A 26,048-nucleotide genomic window follows, 5' to 3' on the forward strand; every position below is an offset into this window, starting at 1 on the left:
AAACAGTATGTTGGACTAATCCTTCCCGAATATTTTGTAACAGAGGCAACTTTTTAATTCCGACTGTAAAAAGGGATCAAAAGATAGATGAGAACAATGTTAACATTTGACTTACCTTGCAGTATATGGACATGTTGATGTCCATCCATATGATGAGGCAGGTAACCTGTCAGTTCTCTGAAAAGCCGGATCTGGTCTCTCAGCTCTAGCTCCACCTCAACATAGAGAAAAAAATAAGACTGAAATGGGAAACAAAGTACACTCAGGTTAATCAGACAGATGACACACTGCTGGTAGAGTAGCAGAAAGTGATTGCCTAATAAAGAAGGAGCAGGGCAAATAAAAACTAAACATTGGCACTGCCAGGGTCTGTTAAGCTGAGAGATGGCATGGTTGATGACCAGGGCAAAGCAATCATTTAGAATGTTTTTTTAAAATATGCTTGTAAAGATTATTAGGACAAAGACGATTATTTTTTACAGATTTTCTTAGGCGGTAGAAGATTGCAACAGTGGCGCTCTTTTTTGGTTCCGTCCTCTATGAACCACCTATAGTACAAGGAGAGGAAACAGGAGGTGACGAGGGAGCTGACAATGGTCAAACAGAATGTGTATGATCAGTTGTACGAGAATTTTGACACAAAGGAAGGAGAAAAAGACGTGCAGATTAGCTAGGCAGAGGAATTGAGTTGGGAAAGATTTTTTTGTAACAAACTGAAAAAATTGCTCTTTAGTCTTTACACAAAAAAAAAGCCCACGAATGACACGCGGCAGAATTGCGGCTCCATTCAGCAATAGCCCACGCCTCCGCACGACCAGTCAGGTGGGAAATGACGAAAGCGATTTTTGTCCGCTCTGTGGGGAAGGCAGCTACCTGCAGCTCAAGGTAGAGCTCGCACTGAGTGATGAACGGCTTAATATTCCCAGAATCTCCAGAGAACCTCTCCGGTCGAGAGAGCTGTGGGCAGACCGCAGCGGAGGTGGCTTCATGGTAACTGCTTCACATATATCACATATGGAAACGTTGGTACCGTGGCAGTATCAGGTGTTGTGCCAACTGGTTCCTTCTTCCTAATCATTTTCATAAGAACTGCAAACCGTGAGCCCACCTGTCTCATCATTTTGTCCTGATGTTCTGATAGTCCCACCAGATGAAGGTGGAGGGCAGCAAGCTGCTCATCCTGCTTCGAAGAGGCGTTGACCCTGCGCTTGAAGGTCTTTGCGCACCGGGTCTGAGTCTGCTGGGTCCATGTTATGGCCAGTTCTACTATTGTCATGTCTACAGAGGATAGGACACAAAAATGCACGACTCCAAAACAAATGGGCAGTTTCAAAAAGAGAGGTTTAATATACGGGCAGGGCTGATCCCTGATGCAGTCCCACCTCCACCTTAAACTCCTCTGTCACACCTAAGCACACCTCACCGCTGTTCTTCTGCCCTCATACATTTCCTGTACTATATACTTCTCTGCCACTCCACACTTCCACGTGAAGTACCACAGTTCTTCTCCAGGTACTCTGTCATAGGCTTTCTCTTGATCTACAAAGACACAAGGTAGCTCCTTCTGACCGTCTCTGTACTTCTCCATCAACACCCTTAGGCAAATAATGCATCTGTGGTACTCTTTCTAGGCATGAAACCGCACTTCTGCACTGAGTCACCACATCACCTTTGTTCTTAAAAATGGGCACCAGCACACTTTTCCTCCATTCCTCAGGAATCTTCTCACCCGCTAGAATTCTGTTGAACAAGATGGTCAAAAACTCCACAGCCACCTCTCCTAGATGGTTCCATACCTCTACACGTATGACACCAGGACCAACTGCCTTTTCATTTTTCATCCTCTTTAGTGCTTTTATAACTTCCCTCTTACTAATCATTGGTACTTCCAGATCCACCACACTTGCCTCTTCTATTCTTCCTTTTCTCTCATTTTCCTCATTCATCGACTCCTCAAATTATTGTTTCCATCTGTCCAGCACACTACTGGCACAACACATTTCCATCTCTGTCCTGAATCACCCTAACCTGCTGCACATCCTTCTCACCTCTATCCTTCTGTTTGGCCAACCTGTATTGATCTTTTTCTCCTTCTTTAGTGTCCAACCTGGCATACATGTCATCATATGCCTCTTTTTTTACCTTTGCCACCTCGATCTTCGCACTCCATCTCCATGTATTCCTTTCTCCTCTCCTCAGTCCTCTCAGTGTCCCACTTCTCCTTTGCTAACCTCTTTTCTTGTATGAATTTATGTACTTTTACGTTCCACCACCAAATCTCCTTCTTCCTTTTTTCCTACCAGAAGATACACCAAGTACTCTCCTGCCTGTCTCTCTGATCACCTTGGCTCTAGTGGTCCAGTCTTATGGAAGCTCCTCCTGTCCACTGAGAGCGTGTCTCACCTCTCAGCTGCACAACACTCTTCCATTCTCAACTTTCACCACATGGGTCTCTGCTCTGCATTTGTCGTCTTTATTTTCCTCCCCACCACCAGAGTCACCTTACACACCACCATCCTATGCTATCTAGCTACACTCTCCCCTACCACTACCTTTTTTAGAGTTCTACCTTTTAAGTCGTGTTGTTGCTAACTTTAGAAGGTTTTAAAAGTAACAAGTTCATTTTTAAAATATAAGGAGTAGAAAGTACAGATATTTGTGTTTAAAATGTAAGGAGAAAAAGCAAAAATTCACCACAAAAAGAAATACTAAATTACAGACCTAAGAAATCTACTTAAGTAGATTTTAAATAAGTAGAATTCTCACCTATGCGGTGGACATGGTCAAAAGTCTTCTCCGAGTCCACAAAGCACATGCAGATTGGTTAGGCGAACTCCCATGTACCCTCGAGAACCCTGATGAGGGTGTAGAGCTGGTCCACCGTTCCATGGCCAGGACGAAAACCAGGGATTTTCACTTCCGTTCCTGCCCAATCCCGTGATTAATAGTGAAATTCACTCCCATCTCATGCAGAGCCAGCCACCAAGCGCATGCCATCGATCCCCACCTCGAGGCATGGAAAAGTTTATTCATTTCCATGATTCCATTCAAAAGGTTAAACTTTCATATATTATAGATTCAGGGCCCACAATGTTAACAATTTCAAGTATTTATTTGTTTAGTTTTACATAATGTGGGGTTCCAGCTCATAAAACCCACAAACTGTCAGTTCTTCTTTGTTTTGGGGGCTGGTCCCCCTCAATTTCCTCTTGATAATACCCCACAGATTCTCAACGGGGCTTTGATCTGGTGAGTTGGCTGGCCAATCAAGAACTCTGATGGCTTGGGCATCAAACCAGCTTTTGGTGCTTCTGGCGGTATGGGCAGGAGCCAGGTCCTGCTGAAAGATGAAATCCGCATCCCCATACAGATCCTCAGCAGAAGAAATCATTAAGTCCTCTAAAACATTCTGGTAGACTGTTGCGGTGACCTTGGATTTAAGAAAGCAGAGTTTACCAACACCTGCACTGGACATAGCACCCCAAATCATGACTGACTATTGATATTTCACACTGGACCTCAAGCAGCTTAGGTTCTGTTCTTCACCCGTCTTCCTTCAAACCCTTGGACCTTGATTCCTGAATGAAAGGCACACTTTATGTTCACCGGAAACGAGGACCTTGGATCACTGGCCAACAGTCCAGTCCTTCTTCTCCTTGGCCCATTTGAGACGCTTCCGACGTTGACTCAGGCTCAGAAGTGCCCTGACCCGAGGAACCTGACAGTTGTAGCCCACCTCCCGGATGCGTCTGAATGTGATAATTTTTGAAGCTGTGACTCCCGCCTCATTCCACTCTTTCTGGATCTCTGCTAGAGTCTTGAATCTTCTCTGTTTGATAATCCGCTGAAGCCCACAGTCATCTCTTTTGCTGGTGCATCTTCTCCTGCCACATTTTCTCCTTTCACTAGACTTTCCATTGATATGCTTGGACACAGCACTCTGTGAACAGCCAGCCTCCTTACCTATGAACTTTTGTGGCTTACCCATCCTATGGAGGGTATCAATGATGGTCTTCGCCATATTGAACCCAACTGAGACAATTGAACCAAACTGAAGCAATTTAATGACACCTGTGCAGATGCTTTGACTTTAGTAGATGATGAGTGTGTGACACTCAGTATAAAACAATTATGGCCTGCAAAATTCGGACCGATTATTCAAATTTTTTGAATTCCTGATTTTGTGGGTTTTATGAGCTGGAAGCCCAAATTATGTAAAAATAAATAAATACTTGAAATTGTTTAAATTGTGGGCCCAGAATCGATAATCGATGAAAATGAAAGTTTAACTTTTTGAATGGAATTCTGGAAATAAACTTTTCCATCCACCCATCCATTTTCTACCGCTTATCCGGGTAGGGTCACGGGGGCAGTAGCTTTAGCAGGGACAACCAAGACTTCCCTCTCTCCAGCCACTTCATCCAGCTCTGCCGGGGGGATCCCGAGTCGTTCCCAGGCCAGCCGAAGGACGTAGTCTCTCCAGCGTGTCCTGGGTCGTCCCTGGGGTCTCTTCCCGGTGGGACGTGAAAACTCATTTCACTCAAACTCATTTAGGCCGCTTGTATCCGGGATCTTGTTCTTTCGGTCACGACCCACAGCTCGTGACCATAGGTGAGGGTAGGAACGTAGATCGACCGGTAAATTGAGAGCTTCACCTTTTGGCTTAGCTCCTTCGTTACTACAACAGACTGATACAAAGTCCGCATCACTGCAAACGCTGCACCGATCCGCCTGTCGATCTCCCGTTCCATTCTTCCCTCACTCGTGAACAAGACCCCAAGATACTTGAACTCCTCCACTTGGGGCAGGATCTCATCCCTGACCTGGGCATGCCACCCTTTTCTGACTGAGGACCATGGTCTCAGATTTGGAAGTGCTGATTCTCATCCCAGCCGCTTCACACTCGGCTGCGAACTGCTCCAGTGCGAGTTGGAGGTCACGGCTTGATGAAGACAACAGAACCACATCATCTGCAAATAGCAGAGGTGCAATACTGAGGCCACCAAACCGGACCCCCTCTACGCCTCGGCTGCGTCTAGAAATTCTGTCCATAAAAGTTATGAACAGAATCGGTGACAAAGGGCAGCCTTGGCGGAGTCCAACCCTCACCGGGAACGAGTCCGACTTACTGCCGGATATGCGGACCAAACTCTGACTCCGGTCGTACAGGGACCGAACAGCCCGTATCAGGGGGTTCGGTACTCCATACTCCCGAAGAACCCTCCTCAGGACTCCCCGAGGGACACGGTCGAACGCCTTCTCCAAGTCCGCAAAACACATGTAGACTGGTTGGGCGAACTCCCATGCACCCTCGAGGACCCTGCCGAGGGTGTAGAGCTGGTCCACTGTTCCACGGCCAGGACATTGCAGCCGTCTCGTTTGGAGACGGCTGCAATGACAAGAAGACAGTAGACAGACCTGGAGTTGGCAGAGTTGAAGATGCTGAAATTCTCTTTGGGAGTGACAACAATGGATAGGATCACACTGGAAGGTTTAGAAACAACGTTAGAGAGGCCAGACTGAGATGGTTTGGACATGTGCAGAGGTGGAAATTAAAATGCCAGGTAGGAGACAAAGAGAAAGACCAAAAAGGAGATTTCTGTATGTGGTGAGGGAAGACGGATGGATTTAGAGCAGAAGATGCAGAAAACGGAGAGATAGAAGAAGACTTTTCGCTGTGGTGGTGTGTGTGGTGTGGAATAGGTCTCAGACAAATGGGGGGGAAAGGAAAGGAGACTTTGTAAATCACCTCCCTATCCATGCTCTTCTTTTAATCATGTTACACATCTTTAATTTTTAACTCTTTAATGGACAATACTGAAAACTAGATTTTGATTAAACAATGGCTGAATGAATTGGAAAATATGTGATACTTTTCATAGTACCTGTTTCATGCTTAGCTGATGTCGTTCCAGTGCCTGACGAAAGCCGATCTTTCCATGGAAGAAGCCATGCTCATTGACGAGTGTAGACGCTTGTCGGAGGCTCTGACACACAGGGATGCCTTCTGACAGGTTGGCATGGAGCCCAATTGGGATCTTGTGTCTGACAAGGAAAGTCCATTGTTTTTCAAAATCTCAGTGGCAATTAAGAATCATTTTGGATTACCATATGTGTTTACTGAGAGGCCACACATATTACTCTCCAGCAGCTTCTGCCAAATTTGTAGGCTCTTCTACTTTTGGATCGCTGCATGCAGAAACATGAACATTTGGCAAATCATGCATTCCCACTGTGTGCTGTGTTAAACTGGAATCCTCAACTATTTTTTGTAAAAAAAATAAATAAATAAATATATATATATATATATATATATATATATATATATATATATATATTATATTCACCCAACCCAAGACTAGAGATGACAAAATGCTGATTAAGCCTGGCAGCTCCTCTCACATCTTGCTGTATTTTTCATTCTTTTATTTGTTTTTATTGAGTGAATCCCCGATTCATTTACCACGCCAGTACAGTTGGTGGCACATCGAAAATGACGTCGAAGGAAATGACAGCACGGAAATGAGGCATTTGGCCAAGCAATGGGCGGAGCGTGGTTGTAAAACGCTCACTAAAAATATTTTGCGTTCCTGTGGAATAAAATATCCATCCATCCATTTTCTACCGCTTAACCGAGGTCCGGTCGCGGGGGGAGTAGCTTTAGCAGGGACGCCCAGACTTCCCTCTCCTGGGTCGTCCTCGAGGTCTCCTCCGGAGACCCGGGTGGGACGTGCCCGGAACACATCACCAGGGAAGGCGTTCGGGAGGCATCCGAATCAGATGCCCCAGCCACCTCATCTGGCTCCTCTCGATGTGAAGGAGCTGCGGCTCTACTCTGAGATCCTCCCGGATGACCGAGCTTCTCACCCTATCTCTAAGGCAGAGCCCGGACACCCTGCGGAGGAAACTCATTTCAGCCGCTTGTGTCCGGGATCTTGTTCTTTTGGTCACGACCCACAGCTCGTGACCACAGGTGAGGGTAGGAACATAGATCGACCGGTAAATTGAGAGCTTCGCCTTTCGGCTTAGTCCGCATCACTGCAGATCCTGCACCGATCCGCCTGTCAATCTCCCGTTCCATTCTTTCCTCACTCGTGAACAAGACCCCAAGATACTTGAACTCTTCCACTTGGGGCAGGATCTCATCCCCGACCTGGAGAGGGCACGCCACCCTTTTCTGACTGAGGACCATGGTCTCAGATTTGGAGGTGCTGATACTCATCCCAGCCGCTTCACACTTGACTGCTCCAGTGAGAGTTGGAGGTCACGGCTTGATGAAGCCAACAGAACCACGTCATCTGCATCTCACCGTGGGCAACTCCAGAGTGGAAGAGAGTCCAACCCCTCTCGAGAGGACTGGTACCAGAGCCAAAGCTGTGCGTGGATGTGAGTCCGACTATGTATAGTCGGAACATCCCAACCTCACACACCAGCTCGGGTTCCTTCCCTGCCAGAGAGGTGACGTTCCACGTCCCTAGAGCCAGCTTCTGTAGCCGGGGATTGGATCGCCAAGGTCCCCGCCTTTGGCCACCACCCAGTTTGCACTGCACTCGACCCCTATGGCCTCTCCCACAGGTGGTGAGCCCATGGGAAGGGGGACCCACGTTACCCTTTCGGGCTTTCCGCCACAGGACTCCCCGAAGGACAAAGTCGAACGCCTTCTACAAGTCCACAAAACACATGTAGACTGGTTGGGCAAACTCTCATGCACCATCGAGGACCCTGCTGAGGGTCTAGAGCTTTTCCACTGTTCCACTGACAGGACGAAAACCACACTGCTCCTCCTGAATCTGAGATTCGACTTCCTGATGGACCTTCCTCTCCAGAATCCCTGAATTGACCTTACCAGGGTAGCTGAGGAGTATGAGCTCCCTATTGTTGGAACACACCCTCCGGTCCCCTTCTTAAAAAAAGGGGACCACCACCCCAGTCTGCCAATCCAGTGGCACTGTCCCCGATGTCCGCGTGTTGTGGCAGAGCCGTGTCAACCAGCACAGCCCTAAAACATCCAGAGCCTTCAGGAATTCCGGGCGGATCTCATCCACCCCTGGGGAGGAGGTTTCTAACCACCTCTGTGACTTCAACCCCAGAGATAGGGGAACCCGCCCAAGAGTCCCCAGACTCTGCTTCCTCCTGGGAAGGTGTGTCGGTAGAATTGAGGAGGTGTTCGAAGTATTCGGCCCTCTGATTCACAACGTCCCGAGTTGAGGTCAGCAGCGCCTCATCCCCACTGTACACCGTGTTGATGATGCACTACTTCCTCCTCCTGAGACAATACATTTGGGTCTGCCAGGTCGGACTGGTCACTTCCCCCACCATCGGAGCCAACTCACCACCAGGTGGTGATCGGTTGACAGCTCTTCCCCTCTCTTCATCCGAGTATACAAGACATGCGGCAGCTAGTCCGATGACATGACCACAGAGTCAATCACCAAAATGCGACCAATGGTGTCCTCGTGCCAAGTGCACGTGTGGCACCCAGGTTTTTGAGAATGGTTAATTAGGATTGCATTCAGAGGGCACAGCTCATCACATTACCCCCCTCTCAACGGACGCCTCCTGGCATCCTACCCGACTTCCCAGGGTGAGCCGCATAAAAGTCCCTTATCAGGGAGTCATCAAGAACAAGGTTATAGGAGATCCAGGAACGTTCCTCCGGACCATACTCCTCCCAGTCCACTAGAAACTGTTAACCCCTGCCCCTGGGCCTCACATCGAGGATATGCGTAACTGTGAAGGCCGGATGGTTGTCGATAACGCGGGGGGACGGAGGGGGTAGGGCCGGAGGGCTAAAAGCGCAGGTGGAGACAGGCTTGAGCAGCGACACATGGAACGTCGGATCGATCTTGAGATATAATTGAACTGACGTGGGATTGATGATTTTAGTGATCGTGAAGGGACCAATAAAGCGCAGAATGATCTTAGGGGATTCAGTCTGGAGAATGACAGTATTACCTTCAGAGGGAGGTAGGCTGGTCACGAAGTCCAAATTGATGTGGGACCAAGGGCGGCTATAGATAGGTAAGGGGCGCAGCAGACCAGCTGGGGGGAGATGTGAAGTCTTTACTCGGGCACAGACGGCGCAGGCTCCCGGGTGTCTTTCACCAGGCTAGGCCACCAGAAGTGCTGTTGTATGAATTGGGTGGTGCGGGTGGTTCCGGGGTGACAGGTGAGTTTTGAATTGTGTGCCCACTGCAGAACGTCAGAATGTGCCGAGACGGGTACAAACAGCCAGTCGGGAGGTCCAGTCTTGCAATCCGGTTAGGTTTCTTGAGCGTTTTTAACTACCTGTTCAATCCCCCAAGTGGCTGCCCCAACGAAGCAGGAGGAAGGGAGGATGGGTTCAGGTTCTGCAGGGCTGGAGGGGGGTGAGTACATGTGAGAGAGGGCGTCAGGCTTGCTGTTCCGGGAACCAAGGGCGGAAGGAGAGGCTGAAGTTAAATCGGCTCAGGAAAAGGGCCCACCGAGCTGGTTGGGGGTTAAGACATTTGGCGGAACGGAGGGAGGCGAGGTTTTTATCATCGGACAATCAATCCCCTCCAGCCAATGCCTCCACTCCTCCAATGCCCAGACAATGGCCAGCAGCTCACGGTTACCAACGTCATAATTCCGTTCGGCAGGGGACAGCCGACGGGGGGGAAAAAGCACAGGGATGTAGTTACTGGGAAGTCGGGTCCCACTGAGAGAGAACCGCCCTCTCCTCCCCAGTGTCCGAGGCGTATTGAAAGCAGTTTTCCATTCATTCCCCTCTCTGATGCGGATGAGATGGTATGCATTGCGTAGATCCAATTTGGTGAATATCTGGGCGTCACAGAGGTGTTCAAATAAGGGGCAGTGGAGATTTGTTTTTACGGTTTCATTAAATGCACGGTAATCGATGCAGGGGCGGATAGTTTTATCTTTCTTCTCAATGAAGAAGAAGCCGGCCCCCAAGGGGGAAGAAGAGGGCCAGATGAGTCCAGAAGCCAGGGAGACACAGATATAGTCCTCCATAGCCTTTTTCTCAGGGCGGGAAAGGTTGAAGAGACAGCTGGAGGGGAGAGGGGCTCCCGGCAGAAGATCGATCGCGCAGTCATAAGGGTGGTGAGGGGGTAGTGAAATGGCAAGATCCTTACTGAAAACAGGAGAGAGGTCGTGATATTCTTCCGGCACCTGGGAGAGGTCGACTGGTGTGGCAGGTGGTTGAGGTTTGCTGGAGGGCGGCATGGCAGAAAGCAGACAGTGCGAATGGCAGTGAGGACTCCACCCGGTGGTCGATAGGTGGGACCAGTCTATGGCAGGGTTGTGCTTCATAAGCCAGGACATTCCGAGGACTAACGAAGTCTCAGGGGAGGGAATAACAAAAAGCCGGATGTCTTCACGGTGATTACCTGAGATAAGTCGGGTAAACTGTTTGGTGGGTGACGGGAGATGAGTCGCCCATCCAGGGCTGTGACTTTTTTCGGCAACTGGAGGGGTTCGAGAGGGAGTTGGAGCTGATGTGCTAAATCCTCATGAATAAAACTGTCATCTGCGCCAGAGTCAATGGCATTTACAAGTGTGTTGCGAACAGGACCAAGAATACACGTGGGAACGGTCATACGGGAGGGAGAGCTTGTGGAGGTGTTGATTTGGCTCACCACGGCGCTCTCGGTTCTTAGGAGCACAACTGTCCATATCAGCAGTCATACATATTTGTCAGTATTACTTGACTATAATAAATGCCAAAAGGTTTTTAGATTTGACTGAGGTATTGATTACAAGCAGATGTAGATACAACGACTAGGCAGGGTACTCAAATATACTGTATATCACAATAAATACACACAAGATGATCTTCCGGACCTTTGCTTCAAGAAATGTTTGTGATCAAGACCTTTAAAAATTTTAGTTGGAGCTGCCCTCCATGAAGACATGCTAAACTAAAAAAATATGTAAATGTATTGCTTACCATGTATTGCTTACCATGCGCTCAAACAGAGCAAACCTCCATGTATTGTTGAAGCGTATATGGGCCATTTTACAGATTTGGTGCTAATTACGTCCCCAGGAAATAAAATGTATAAATGCACCATCCATCCATCTTCCACTAGGATCTCGGGGCACGCTGGAGCCTATCCCAGCTAACTCTGGGCGAGAGGCAGGGTACACCCTGAACTGGTCGCCAGCCAATCGGAGGGCATATATACTGTAGATAAACAACCATTCGCACACAGATTCACAACGAGGGGCAATTTAGAGTCTTTAGAGGCTTCTCTAGATGGTCTCGTACAGTGCTTTCTTGCTCGCTCTGCTTATTTCGCCTCTACATTTTTTCTTGCTGATAAGGTTGTTTTTCTTCTAAAAGTCCTACGGGACTGTACTTTTTTTGTAAATACATTCAGTTGTTACCATATTCCAATATTTTCTGATACCCCCTCACCATTAGGTGAGTGTGGCCTGCTAATTAGCACAAGCCTGCTATTACCAACAAGACCAGCAATAGAGATGTCTCCCTTTTCCACTGAGGACTATCACGGATTGCTACAGAGGATGACAATCCTGGAAACAGAAATCCACCATCTTGAAGTGTATGTGGATGTAAATGGACAGTCGAGGAATGAAACCACTCTACCGATGTCTTAAAATGGTGAGCACAAGTGTGCTAACATACAGCCAGTTCAACAAAGAGGAAGGATGTGGACTGTGGGAACGGTAATGGAATTTACTGGGAGTGAAGTCCAAAGATATGGGACAACATCTAAAAGGGAGGACACAAGACCAGCAGAGTAGCGAGGAATCCGAGTAGCGAGGGCCTGCGTTGCATGCTTTTTCAACCCCGAGTGAGCGGTAGTGGACGGTCGCTACAGCGAAAGGCAAGAAAAAAAGACGCGAGTCAATGGAAAACACTGACATCAGACTTACAAATAGATTTGAGCCACTTTTACAACACCCCGGCCAAGAATGGTTATCCTCCAGCACCACTGAAAAGTATTAAACTAAATCATACAAGAAAAAAATGGCACCCCAAACGTTAATAGTTGGTGATTGAGCTGTCAATGATGTGAAATGTTTTTGCAGTGAGAAGAACACCAAAGCACTGTGTTTTACCAATGACATGGTGTCTGATATCTCCCAAAAAATCCTGGAGATCATTAATGAGCACCCAACTGTGAAATCTGTCATTATAGACACAGGGGCCCTGGATGTTGTCAAACAGCAATCAGAGGTACTGAAGCGAGATTTCATTGAGCTCCTACCAAAAGTGCAATGTTTGGATGCTGAGGTTTTCATTAGTGGACCTCTCCCACTTGGACGATTTGGAGATGAATGTTTCAGTAGGCTGAGTCAGTCAAATAAGTAGCTCAAAAAAGTGTGTACCGCACTATCCGTGAGTTTCATTGATAATTTCTGCGTTTTTTGGGAGCGCAGACATCTTTACAAGGCAGACGGTTTCTGTTTAAATAGACAAAGGGTTAAGTTATTGGCTGACAATATTTTTTACGGTGTACGTCATTCAGCACCCAAAAAGAAAACAGAAGGACAAAAAGATTCAGTTGTTCCCAAACAATCGGAGGAACAGGAGATAAGGCGACATGAGGCGCAGAGGGATTCATCAGCGTCATCCAAACAATCCGAGGAACGAATGAGGAATGAGATGAGCCAGCACTTTGAATCTCCCACACACCTCCCTGTCCCATTGGAGCAGAGCCCAACGCAAAACTCACTCTCTACTAGCCGAAATGCCCTGTTAGGTGTGACGGACAAGATGAAGACTATTGTCAATATTGGAATCCAACGCACACCACGCAAAGATCTTCCTCCCTTCCCCCCTCGCCTGAAACCACCATTCACTAAGATTCGAAGGGGCCCTCGTCCACTCATGAAGAATCTTCTCTGCGAATCTGACTGACATCTGCAGTCTTTTTTCCAGAATAAGCCTATGGAGATCAGGCATTTTTCATCCCTGTAATTATATGGGACAGAAAATTGGTCAAAGAAATATGGCACAAAAAAAGTAGAACTATAAACTTAAAATAAATGTAATATTAATATAAAAATATAAATGTAATATTTAATTTAAATATATTAAAATAAAATGTGAATCTATCAAACCATTGTCTCCAGTTATCTCTGCGAGACTAGCTCTTTTCAATATCAGATCACAGGATAATAAATCCATGTTGATTAATGACATCATTACAACCTATGATCTGGACTTTTTGTTACTAAATGAAAGGTGGTTACAGAAAGTAGCTGTAATACCATTTTAAATGAGGCAACACCAGCAAATTTTAATGTTATGGACAAGTGTCGAATAGGGAAAAAAAGGCGGTGGTATTGCTGTTATTTTTAAGTCATTATTTCAGTGTAAAGATATTATACTGGGTGATTTTAGCTCGGCGGCACGGTGGCCGACTGGTTAGAGCGTCTACCGCACAGTTCTGGTCACATCTTAGACCTGGTCATCTCTAAGGATGTTGATATTCTATCAATTTACATTAAGGATATGGTTATTTGTGACTATTTTTGTGTATTCTTTGAATTACAGATTCTTCTAAAGGTTCAGACAACCTCTATGTCCATTAAGAAAAGGTACATAAAAGAGAGTACCGCCACTAAGTTTATGGAGACCATAGCTGTGCCACAAACTGTGAATGCTGAGACAGTTGATGAGGTTTTGGATAATTTCATCTGGAAAATCTCAAATGTCATGAATGCTGACGCTCCTATTAAAAGTAAGACAATCTTGAGGCGACCTAGTACACCGTGGAGGACAATGATGTTAAAGACCTCTCAATCAAAGTGTAGGAAAGCAGAACATAAGTGGAGAAAAACTAAACTCCAAATTGACGATGACCTCTACAGACAGTCTTCGTAATTCTAATGAGGGTTCCGAACTCCTCACAGTACAGAATCTACTCTTATCAAATTGCTAAATCATATAAGGTTGAACACTGACTCGGGAAAGGTGTCATTTCTGATCGTGTTGGTTCTCAGTGTGGCTTTTGATACGGTGGCTTATAATATACTGCTGAACAGGTTGGAAACGTGGGTAGGACTAAATGGAACAGTCCTTAAATGGTTCAGGTCCTACCTGGAGGAAATTAGTTATTTTGTAACCATTGGAAGTGTTCAATCTCATCGAATGGCAATGACCTACGGGGTTCGTCAAGGGCCAGCTCTTGGACCCCTCCTTTTTAGCCTGTATATGCTACCCTTGGGTCAAATTCTTCAGAACTTTAATTGTCACTATCATAGCTAAGCAGTTGATACACAGTTATTTCTAGCAGTGTCTCCAGATGACTGCAGTTCAACTGAGGTGTTGTGTCACTGTCTAAAATAGATGAATAACTGGATGAGCAAAATTTTCTTCAATTAAACCACAACAAAACTGAGATAATTGTTTTGGGCAATAAAGAAAAGAGGATTGCTGTTAGTAAATACCTGGAGTCACTTTCTTTAAAGACCAAGTCCAAAACCTTGGTGTTCTGATAGATTCCGACCTGACTTTCAACAGTCAAATCAAATCAATTACTAAAACTGCCTTCTCCCATCTAGAGTGAAGGCTGTCATGTGCCGAGCAGTCATCCATGCTTTTATCTGAAGTAGACTTGAGTATTAAAATGGTCTTCTGACTGGACTCCCCAAAAAGAGCATTATACAGCTGCAGCACATTCAGAATGCTGCAGCTTGGGTTCTGACCAGAACAAAGAGGTCAGAGCATATTACTCCAATTCTGAAGTATTTACACTGGCTCCCAGTCAGCTTTAGAATACATTTTAAAGTTCTGCTACTGGTCTATAAATCACTAAATGGTTTATGTCCGGAATACATGAAATGCTAATGGCATATAAACCCAGTCGAGCTCTGAGATCGACAGACTCGGGTCAAATAGTGGAGCACAGAGTCCAAAGCAAACATGGTGAAGCAGCATTTAGCTATTATGCTGCACACAAATGGAAGAAGTTGCCAACAGAAGTGACGTCAGCCCCAAGTGTGCATGCTTTTAAATCCAGGTTAAAAACTCTTCTTTTTTCTCATGCTTTTTAGAGAATTTCCACTTTTAAATGATATTTCTTGCACTGTACAGTTTTAATTGTACTTTTATTTTTTTCCTCTTTGTTTTAAATGTTTACACAGGAAAAAGGTGCAAACTCCACACAGGCGAGGCCGGATTTTAACCCAGGTCCTCAGAACTGTGAGGTAGATGTGCTAGCCAGTCGTCCACCGTGCTGCCGTGCACCACACAATTACATGTAAATATTATCAAGTGTCCTGCACATTGATCCGTAATCTGTTTTGTGCTCACATTCTATGAACGTAAATGTCATGTGGCGATATTTTATGTATTTGCTAATATTATGTTAAAAACCCATTCCTGTTTTTTTTTTTTTTAATGATTTATTATAATTAAGTTGACTGCGTTGGGCCAATACTGTATTTTTGTACACGTATATCTATGTATAACTATATACATAGTCATGTACACATTGTCATATGTACACATATTAATTGGAGAAATGTTGGATGGGTGGTCTTTTTTAATGCATTGTCGAGGTATCGGATCGGGACTCTGTATCGGAAATTTCTTAAAATCAAAGACTCGGACTCAGGTGGAAAAATAGGTGATCGTGACATCCCTGATTCATGCAGTATCTTTACGTTCATCAACAATTTTAGACTATTTGTAACATGTCTCACAACAACCTTTAATATTACAGTGAACATTTTTGAGTGAGGAACAAAAACTCTCCAGCTATCAAGTGAAGCCTGAGCTGCCACATTACCTTTTCGCCAAATCTGCTGCATCTTTGGCAGCGGACGCATTCACCAGCAGTGACACAGAGGAAATGCCTCCAGCTTTGAAGCAGTCGACAATCCCCTGATTCCTCTTGGGACAGTAACCAAAATCATCTCCTGTCACCACCAGCATAATTCTGGGCTGCGGCATTGTTGCTTGTTACTGTGGAAGACGTACATTAAAGGACAAAGATTACCAAAATTTGAAAGTTGGGTTGGGAATCACAGAGTAATATTCATCTATCCATTCTATGTGCCGCTTATCCTCACTAGGCTCCTGGGTCTGCTAGAGCCTATTTGTGCTCATTTTGGGCGAGAGACAAGGTACACCCTGAACTGGTTGCCAGTCAATCGCAGGGCACATCTCGACAAACAACTGACATTCACACCTATGGCCAATTTAGAATATTCAATTAACCTATCCATCCATCCATATTCCTCCACTTATCAGAGGTCGGGTCGCGGGGGCAGTAACTTTCATAGGGAAGCCCAGAGTTCCCTCTCCCCAGCCACTTCAACCAGCTCTTCCGGGGGGATCCCAAGGTGTTCCCAGGCCAGCCGGGAGACATAGTCGTCCCCGGGGTCTCCTCCTGGTGGCACGTGCCCGGAACACCTCACCAGGGAGGCGTCCAGGAGGCATCCTAATCAGATGCCCGAGCCACCTCATCTGACTCCTCCCAATGCAGAGGAGTAGTGGCTCTACTCTGAGCCCCTCCCGGATGACCGAGCTTGTATCCGTGATCTTGTTCTTCCACAGCTCGTGACCATAGGTGAGGGTAGGAACATAGATCGACCGGTAAATTGAAAGCTTGCCGTTCGACTTAACACTTTCTTCACCACAACGGACTGATCCAAAGTCCGCATCACTGCAGACACTGCACCGATCCGCCTGTCGATCTCCCGTTCCAGTCTTCCCTCACTCCTGAACAAGACCCCAAGATACTTGAACTCCTCCACTTGGGGCAGGATCTCATCCCTAACCCGGAGAGGGCACTCCAACCTTCTCCGACTGGTCTCAGATTTTAAGGTGCTGATTTTCATCCCAACCGTTTCACACTCGGCTGCGAACCGCTCCAGTGAGAGTTGGAGATCATGGCTTGATGAAGCCAACAGAACCACATCGTATGCAAAAAGCAGAGATGCAATAATGAGGCCACCAAACCGGACCCCCTCTACGCCTCGGCTGTGCCTAGAGATTCTGTCCATAAAGGTTATGAACAGAGTCGGTGACAAAGGGCAGCCTTGGCGGACTCCAACCCTCATTGGAAATGAATCCGACTGACTGCCGGCAATGCAAACCAAACTCTGACACCGGTCGTGCAAGGACCGAACAGCCCGTATCAGTGGATTCAGTACCCCATACTCCCAAAGCACCCCCCACAGGACTCCCCGAGGGACACGGTCGAATGCCTTCTACAAGTCCACAAAACGCACGTAGACTGGTCGGGCGAACTCCCATGCACCCTCGAGGACCCTACTGAGGGAGTAGAGCTGGTCCACTGTTCCACGGCCAGGACAAAAACCACATTGCTCCTCCTGAATCCGAGATTCGAATTCCCGATGGACCCTCCTCTCCAGCACCCCTGAATAGACCTTACCAGGGAAACTGAGGAGTGTGATCCCCCTAGAGCTGTAACACACCCTCCGGTCCCTCTTCTTAAAAAGGGGGACCACAACCCCAGTCTGCCAATCCAGAGGCCCGCCTCAGAGATCCCAGACTCTGCTCCCTCATGGGAAGGCGTGTCGGTGGAATTGAGGCTGTCTTCTAAGTATTCTCCCCACCTACTCACAACGTCTCGAGTCGAGGTCAACAGCGCCCCATGCCCACTATACACAGTGTTGATGGTGCACTGCTTCTCCCTCCTGAGACGCCAGATGGTAGACCAGAATCTCCTCGAAGCAGACAGGAAGTCTTTCTCCTTGGCCTCAGCGAACTCCTCCCACACTTGAGTTTTTGCCTCAGTGACCACCAAAGCTGCATTCTGCTTGACCAGCTGGTACTCATGAGCTGCCTCAGGAGTCCCACAGGCCAAAAAGGCCCGATAGGACTCTTTCTTCATCTTGACAGCATCCCTCACCGCTGGTGTCCACCAACAGGTTTGGGGATTGCCGCCACGACAGGCACCGACCACCTTACGGCCATAGCTCCGGTCGGGCGCCTCGGGAATGGAGGCGCGGAACATGTTCCACTCGGACTCAATGTCCCCCGGAACGTGGGTGGAGTTCTGCCGGAGGTGGGAGTTGAAACTCCTTTTGACAGGGGATTCCGCCAGATGTTCCCAGCAGACTGTAGCGTACATAGGTTTGGATAAAAATTTTATTAATTTGGAAAAAGATACGAAGGAAGGTGAGCATCTTTTATCAGTCTCATAATCTAAAGGTTGCTACATTTTATGAAATATGAGTTCTACATGACAGAGGCTTACTTACTTACTCAAAACACACACAAAACACAACCAAGAGTGGAATTTTATAGAATATTTAATGAAATCTACGAGGGATCTGTAAGAAAACACAAAGAGGCTAACTACCGGAAGAAAATACTAATAATGGATGAAAGAAAGAAAATATGTGTACGAAAAGGGAAATAGAACATCGTGTGTTGGACTAAAGTTGAAAACGTGAGCGCTTAATGTGTCCGGGAGAGAGAGAGAGACACACAGAGAGAGACAGAGAAAGAAAGAAAGAGAGAACAAAGTTGGGATTTTGTGTGACGCGAGTAATTTCCCCAAAATGATTAGGCACTAATCTTGTACGTCATGGCGACAATTGCCGTGTCTACTCACGAACGTAGATCAGCTGGTCGGTGGGGTGGTCTGTCTCAGTCGTCTCGGGACGTGAGGAGGTAGGTTTGGTTGGTTGAAGATGCACAAAAATAAAACAAAAACAGGCAGAAAAAGGGAAAGAAGTTCTTCACGTGTTCTGTGGGAGGCTGCGACTGTTTCTCTTACTGCCTTTTCAGGGACTCGCTAGCAATTTCAGAGCGTTCACGCTTGGCTTGAAGTGTACCTGGTATTTTTAGTAGCAGCTGCTCTGATCGCCTAGCGGTGGCCCACTCCCAACTTTGTACTCTTTACCCAGAGGTCAAGTTTAAACTGTTTAAACTTTAGTCTTGGCAAATCAACTGCTTATGGTTCAACCACATTTCATGTTGCTTGGGGTTTCAAATGAGGACAAACAGTTCTCAAAGTCTTGAAGAAAGCAGTTTATCAAGTTGTGGGGGGGTCACTGTGACACCTCAGGTTGCGAGGAGCATGTCCGCGACAAGATCCTCACAATACGTTTGGGCCTGCCAGGTCGGACCGGCATCTTCTCCCACCATCGGAGCCAACACACCACCACGTGGTGATCAGTTGGCAGCTCCGCTCCTCTCTTCATCCAAGTGTCCAAGACATGCGGCCACAAGTCTGATGACACGATCACAAAATTGATCATCGAACTGCAATTAACCTACCAAATGTTTAATGTTTAAGTGCAATTTTTTTAACAGAGCCTGCGTCTGATTGATTTATATATTTTTATTTATCAAATATTTATATTCTGCAATTGGCTGGCGACCAGTTCAAGGTGTACCCCGCCTCTCGCCCGAAGATGGCTGGGATAAGCTCCAAGCACGCCCGCGACCCTAGTGAGGAGAAGCGGTTCAGAAAATGGATGGATGGATATTATATACATATATTGAACCAGGAAAAAATATTGACCTTACATTTGACTCAACTCTCTCCTTTCAATAGCACATTAAGAATATTACCAAAACTGCATTTTTGTCATCTTCGCAATATCGCTAAGAGACGGCCCATCCTAACCGCTAGTGACACAGAGATCATAGTCCACGCATTTGTGATGACTTGCCTATTGTAAGCGTGCTGCTTTCTGGTCATCCCATATCAAGTAATAAAAGCCTCCAGTTAATACAAAATGCTGCACCAAGACTTTTGACGAGGACGAGAAAATTCGATCATATTTTGGCCAACTTGCATTCGCTCCCAGTCCACGTGAGATGCGATTTTAAGGTTCTGTTACTGACTCATAAAATACTACACGGGTTAGCACACTCTTATCTACTGACTTAGTTGCACTGTATGTTCCGTTACAAAACCTATGCTTGGAAAACACTGGTCATTTGGTGACTCAGAGAGCCACAAAGAAGTCTGCAGGCTCTCAATCATTTTCTATTCGGGCTCCAGTCCTTTGGAATGCCCTACCTGCTGATATTAGACTGGTTACCTCAGTCAAAATGTTTAAATCCCGATTTAAGACTTATTTATACTCTTTAGCATTTAGTTAAAGTACACGTGGCCCCGTTTTACTGCCGCTTGTCCTATCTCCTCCCCCCTCGTCTCCTGCTCGGTGACGTTGACCGAATCTGAGGGTGTGTTCCTGTTTGGATTCTGCACCTACCAAATGGAACAAGATATGAGGTGGACCACGTCCCCCAGAGTCGTTGCCATGGAGGATTCTGCTCCGACCAACTGGGTCAGAAGCACTTTCCTGAAGGAGTCTACCTGCGGCACCTTTTCTCTTTAAATGGACTCATGCCATCTTAATGAAAATTGTACAGCATCTTGCCATCGTAATGAACACACCAGAGTATGTGATAAATGTTGCCCACTTGACATCCATTACAGCCTGGTCATCCTGGAAGGTCCTCCTTATCTGTGGTCCCTTCTCAAGGTTTCTTTTTTTCCACAAATGGGGTTTTGAGTTTTTCCATGCCTGATTGGGGGGGATTTAGATGAGGAGATGTCGTCAATCTGTCATGTACTGCCCTGCAGTTCCTTTATTGGAGCCTGGATGGCGCTTTGCCTCCTCTCTCTCTCTCTCTCTCTCTCTCTCTCCCCCCCTCCCCTCTCTGTCTCTAATCAGCCTCATCACCACCTGCATATAAGCCTGCCTGTTCCTGAAAACCTCGCCAAAGTATTGCAGTTACTTCTAGCGGTACCACGGCGCACTTGATTCAAGTAACCCACACTATTGTTTGTTCTCTTTTTTGACTCCTGTGTTTCCTTCTTCTCCTGTGTTCCTGATCCACGTCACTCCTGCCACCAAGTCAGCCGCCTGTCCTCCCCATTGCCTGCCACCTGTCCACGCCACCTCCTGCCAATATATCCAGGACCACTTCCATTACCTTCATAAATAAAACTGTTCATCACAAATCTATCTGCATCCGGCTGCTCTTGGGTCCAGCTCCTCTCCATACGTGACAGAATACTTTGGCCATCATGGACCCAGCAACTCCAGAGGCACTGATTAACCCACTCACCCTCCAAGGCGCCCACATAGGAAGACAAGAAAAGACTCTCCAAAAACTCATGGAATCCCTACACGCGCTCACACAACACGTATCCCTCCTTTCCTCGTTGATGCTGTCCAAACTTCCTCCTGTAAGTACGCCTTCCGAGCCCGCAGCTTCAGAGCAAACCCTGCCTCCCGTACAAAGAACCTCATGTCCCACCGTCCGAGCCATACTCCACGGACCTAGGTGCATGTAGCCAGTTTTTACTCAATTGCTCACTCCTTTTCAACCTTCAACCATACAGTTATCCTACCGATAATCCAAAGTAGCTTATGTCACTAACCTCCTCTGCGGCAAAGCAGCAAAATGGTCCACTTCCTTATGGCAAAACTGCTCCCCGGTACTCCACTCATTCGATTCTTTTTCTGCCGATCTCCGTATTCTATCACCCGTTCAGGGCAAAGAAGCCACCCGTCATTTCCTCACGCTCACTCAGGGGCGCAAAGTCAGTAGCAGAATACTCCATTGTGTTCCGGATATTGGCGGGTGAATGTGGGTGGGATGACGCAGCACTTAGGGGGATTTTTTTCTAATGGCATTTCTGAGCAGCTCAAGGATGAGCTTGCGGTCCGGGACGAGCCCTCCTCTCTCGAGGATCTCATCGCCCTTTCCATCCGTCTGGATAACAGACTGCGAGAGAGAGCCCGTGAGAGGGGGCTCTGGTCGCGCAAACACTCTCCCACTCCGAACACCACGCCATCAGCTTCTCACGCGCCGCCTGCACAGTCAACTGCACTTTCGTCACTCCCCGTTGCACCCGATGAGCCCATGCAAATTGGTCAAACATGTTTTGAGCCACAGGAACGTCAATGTCAAGTCATCCAGCGGCTATGCATTTACTGCGGTCATTCTGGTCATTTTATTTCCTCTTGCCCCCTCCGACCAAAAGACCAGGCTCACCGCGAACCGAGAGCGTCGTGGTGAGCCAAACCTCCATTCCCCCTAGCTCTCCTACCGTATGACCGTTCCAGCTTAAATCATAGTCTCTACTCATAACACCCCCATTACTGCCCTTATTGATTCCGGTGCCGATGACAATTGTATTCATGAAGGTATAATTCACCAACTCCAAATACCTCTTCAACCACTTCCGTTCCCGAAAAAAGTTACAGCCCTGGATGGCCGAGTCATTTCCTCTGTCACCCACCAAACAGTGCCGATCACCCTCCTCATTTCCAGTAATCACCGCGAAAACATTTCCCTCTTTGTCATTCTTTCCCCTGAGACCCCCTTCCGTCTTGGTATTCCCTGGCTCAGACTTCACAACCCCGCCATACTCTGGACTCATTTATCCATCACAGGATGGAATCCTCATTGCCATTCCCATTGTCTGCTCTCTGCCGTTCCACCCTCAGACGACCCACCACCCTCTGCCGCCCCAGTGGACCTCTCTCAAATTCCTGAGGAGTATCATGACCTCTCCCCGGTATTCAGCAAGGACTTGGCTATCTCCCTATCGCCGCCCGCAACCCTTCCTCATGGAGCACATTCCTCCCGTGGATCGACTACGCTCAAAACTCCCTCACCAGCTCCGCTACCGGTATGTCCCCGTTCATGCCTTGCTACGGTTTCCAACCCCTACTATTCAAAGTACAGGAGCAGGCGGTGGCAGTTCCAACTGTACAGGATCACCTCCGCAGAGTCCAGGCGGTGCGGGAGGATGTCCGGGCTGCGTTGATACGGTCCGCGGCACGTAACAAGCAGCTCGCGGACCGTTATCACTCCCCTACGCCCGAATATATGGTGGGTCAATCTGTCTGGCTTTCCTCGCACAACCTTCCCACTTTGTAGGACATACTTGGCAAATAAAGATGATTCTGATTCAAACAGAGTCCCGTAAACTCACTTGTTGTTACTGTATTAGATGTTCTGTGGGGATGCAATAATTATTGTTGTATTATTGTATAGCAATATATTCTCAGTTTGTTGATCCTAGAGTCAGTCCAACACAATACTACTGGTGCGTAACGCCACTCTGAAATGAGACTTTGTCCCTCTCACATGTAGAATTGCAGCCAATCACCACACAGTAAATTGCCTTTTACGAGCCCGGACAGCAGTGGCTCCAACCCACAGGGGGGTCCCGAACCCAATCGAAGCGCCCCAACCAGTCCCAAAGGGAGGGGCATGGGCATCGGACCACTGCCCCCCACCCACCAAGCCGAGCCCCACCCCTACCATGGGCTCTTCTTTTAACGTTGGCTATCAAATGTATCTATTCACGCACCCAGTGAGCACCAGAATAAAACAATGAGTAGACCTCCAGCACAGTGGCAGCGACGTGTCCAGAGGTGCGTGACGTCACGGGTAAACAACCAGCAGTCACTGTGAAGTGAAATCCCCGGAAGGAAATATTTTCTCGTTCCACATAACAAAGAGCTGAATTACCTCCTCTATTGAGAACGAGCTGAATATCAATGATGGAACTGCCTTTATTTGATACGTTCGCTGGTTATATTTAAATCTTCCACCGGTGGACTACTCGACTAGCTTTTTAGATTGCGAGGTAAATATATATATTTTTAAACTTACATTTTAGCCATCGTATTTAATACGTTGGTCCATGTAGGTCGATCGGGAGCCCGAGAGACGATAGGTTTGTATGAAGGAAAGCGTCTCATGTATTATTTAAAACTCACCTCGCCATAGGTTAGGTTGCCTGTCACACAGATGTATGTAGACTAGATACGTCCGTGCGCTGTAGCAGCCGGGCCAAGCGAGGTGCCTACGTGGCGGCCATCTTGTCAGGGGCAACGTTCCCATGAACGGCAATGTATAGATAATAAAAAATAAATCATCACTTTTACATATAATGGCGTACAATAATGACAAAATATAAATTGTAAATTTTAATTGCGATCATTACGCTTTGGCATTGACAAAACAGAAACAGTCATGAAAATCGATTGAGGAATAAGCAAGTTACAACATAATTTCAGTGTACTTGCATAGCCCTATACGGGAACGTCGACCTTCCCAACATGGTCACGATATTGGCACGTCGGTAGGCCGGGCTGTTTAAATGCGCTGGCGTATCTACCACTTCATAGCTAGTCTTTCAGGCACTTCCTGGTTACATCACGTGTTCACATCTTTTTCTTCTCCTTGATTTCCGGGGTGGAACGGTGGACGACGAGTTAGCACATCTGCCTCACAGTTCTGAAGACCGGGGTTCAAATCTCGGTCCCGTCTGTGTGGAGTTCGCATGTTCTCCCCGTGCGGGGTTTCTCCCACATCCCTAAAACATGCATGGTAGGTTGATTGAAAACTCTAAATTGGCCAAAACAAAATGTCACAAAAAGTTGATACATTAATGACTGTATGTACTTCCTGCTATCGAATAGAATAGCATTTATTTGTTCTGTCACTATGCCTCACTGGCATAAATAGATGACCAAAGATACATTATTTCTTGTAAAGAAATCATTTTTGGAGCACTTACATACCATATTATAATTTCCAACGGCACGCCAGGAGCGCTCCCTGGCACACTTGTTGAGAATCACTGCACCAAAGTATGGATACAAGCCCAGTCAAGTGCTTCTTAGAAAGGTCAAAACTTCCTTTCCTCTCCATTCTGGAAAAGCTTCATGTCCTAATATTGTCTGTAATGAAAAGCAATACACACCCGATCAGGGGTCAAGTGGATCTTCTTTGACTTGCATATGGGCTGTTTTCATATAATGTGATCAATAACGGTAAAGCCGCCTTGGTTTTACATGCGTACGTCTCCCACAATGAAAAGCCATGCTTAAAGTCTTATTTTCAAAAGGTTATTGATTTAAAATTGTAGGCATTCATCTTCTTTTCCTTTCGGCTTGTCCCGTTAGGGCTCGCCGCAGCGTGCCATCCTTTTCCACGAAAGCCTATCTCCTGCACCCTCCTCTCGAACACCAACTGCCCTCACGTCTTCCCTCACGACATCCATCAACCTTCTCTTTGGTCTTCCTCTAGCTCTCTTGCCTGGCAGCTCCATCCTCAACATCCTTCTACCAATATACTCACTATTTCTCCTCTGGACGTGTCCAAACCATCCAAGTCTGCTCTCTCTAACTTCTGTGTCCAAAACATCGAACCTCGGCTGTCCCTCTGATGAGCTCATTTCTAATTGTATCCAACCTGGTCACTACGAGAGCGAACCTCAACATCTTCATTTCCGCCACCTCCAACTCTGCTTCCTGTTGTCTCTTCAGTGCCACTGTCTCTAATCCGTGCATCATGGCTGGCCTCACCACTGCTTTATAAACTTTGCCCTTCATCCGAGCAGAGACTCTTCTGTCACATAACACACCTGACACCTTCCGCCACCCGTTCCAACCTGCTTGGACTCGTTTCTTCACTCCCTGACCACACTTACAATTGCTCTGGACTCTTGACCCCAATCATTTAAAGTCCTCCACCCTTGCTATCTCTTCTCCCTGTAGCCTCATTGTTCCCCCACCACCCCTCTCATTCATGCACATATATTCTGTTTTACTTCGGCTAATCTTCATTCCTCTCCTTTCCAGTGCATACCTTCATCTTGATAATTGTTCCTCCACCTCCTCCTTGCAGATCACAGTGTCATCTCCAAACATTATGGTCCACGGGGATTCCAGTCGAACCTCATCTGTCAGCCTATCCATCACCATTGCAAACAGGAAGGGGCTCGGGGCTGATCCCTGATGCAGCCCCACCTCCACCTTAAACTTCTCTGTCACACCTACCGCACTCCTCACCGCTGTTCTGCTGCCCTCATACATGTCCTGTACTATTCTAACATACTTCTCTGCCACTCCAGACCTCCGCATGCAGTTCCTCTCTGGGTACTCTGTCATAGGCTTTCTCTCGATCTTCAAAGACACAATGTCTTCTCTGTACAGGAATGTCATCAGGACCAACTGCCTTTCCATTTTTCATCCTCTTTAATGCCTTTCTAACTTCCCCCATTGCCACTTCCTGCTCCAACCACACCTGGCTCTTCTACTCTTCCTACTCTCTCATTTTCCTC

General features: G+C 47.0%; 1 protein-coding gene across 12 annotated transcripts in view; it reads right to left on the bottom strand.

The window, feature by feature from the left end:
• The window catches only part of ydjc (YdjC chitooligosaccharide deacetylase homolog), a 39,058-nt gene extending 14,862 nt beyond the window's left edge, over positions 1-24,196 (bottom strand). For 2 of the 12 annotated variants that reach the window (XM_061673241.1, XM_061673230.1), the window contains exons 1-5: positions 23,591-23,691; positions 18,549-19,169; positions 15,750-15,925; positions 5,886-6,045; positions 116-239 (exon numbers count right to left, since the gene is read on the bottom strand). In XM_061673241.1, the coding sequence (XP_061529225.1) occupies positions 116-239; positions 5,886-6,045; positions 15,750-15,913 (448 nt within the window). In that variant the 5' untranslated portion in view covers positions 15,914-15,925; positions 18,549-19,169; positions 23,591-23,691. The other 10 variants (XM_061673242.1, XM_061673237.1, XM_061673233.1 and 7 more) reach the window with 9 other exon arrangements.
• Positions 24,197-26,048: the final 1,852 nt, after the last annotated feature.

Source organism: Phycodurus eques, chromosome 3, assembly GCF_024500275.1.
Source record: "Phycodurus eques isolate BA_2022a chromosome 3, UOR_Pequ_1.1, whole genome shotgun sequence".
Classification (NCBI taxonomy): Eukaryota; Metazoa; Chordata; class Actinopteri; order Syngnathiformes; family Syngnathidae; genus Phycodurus; species Phycodurus eques.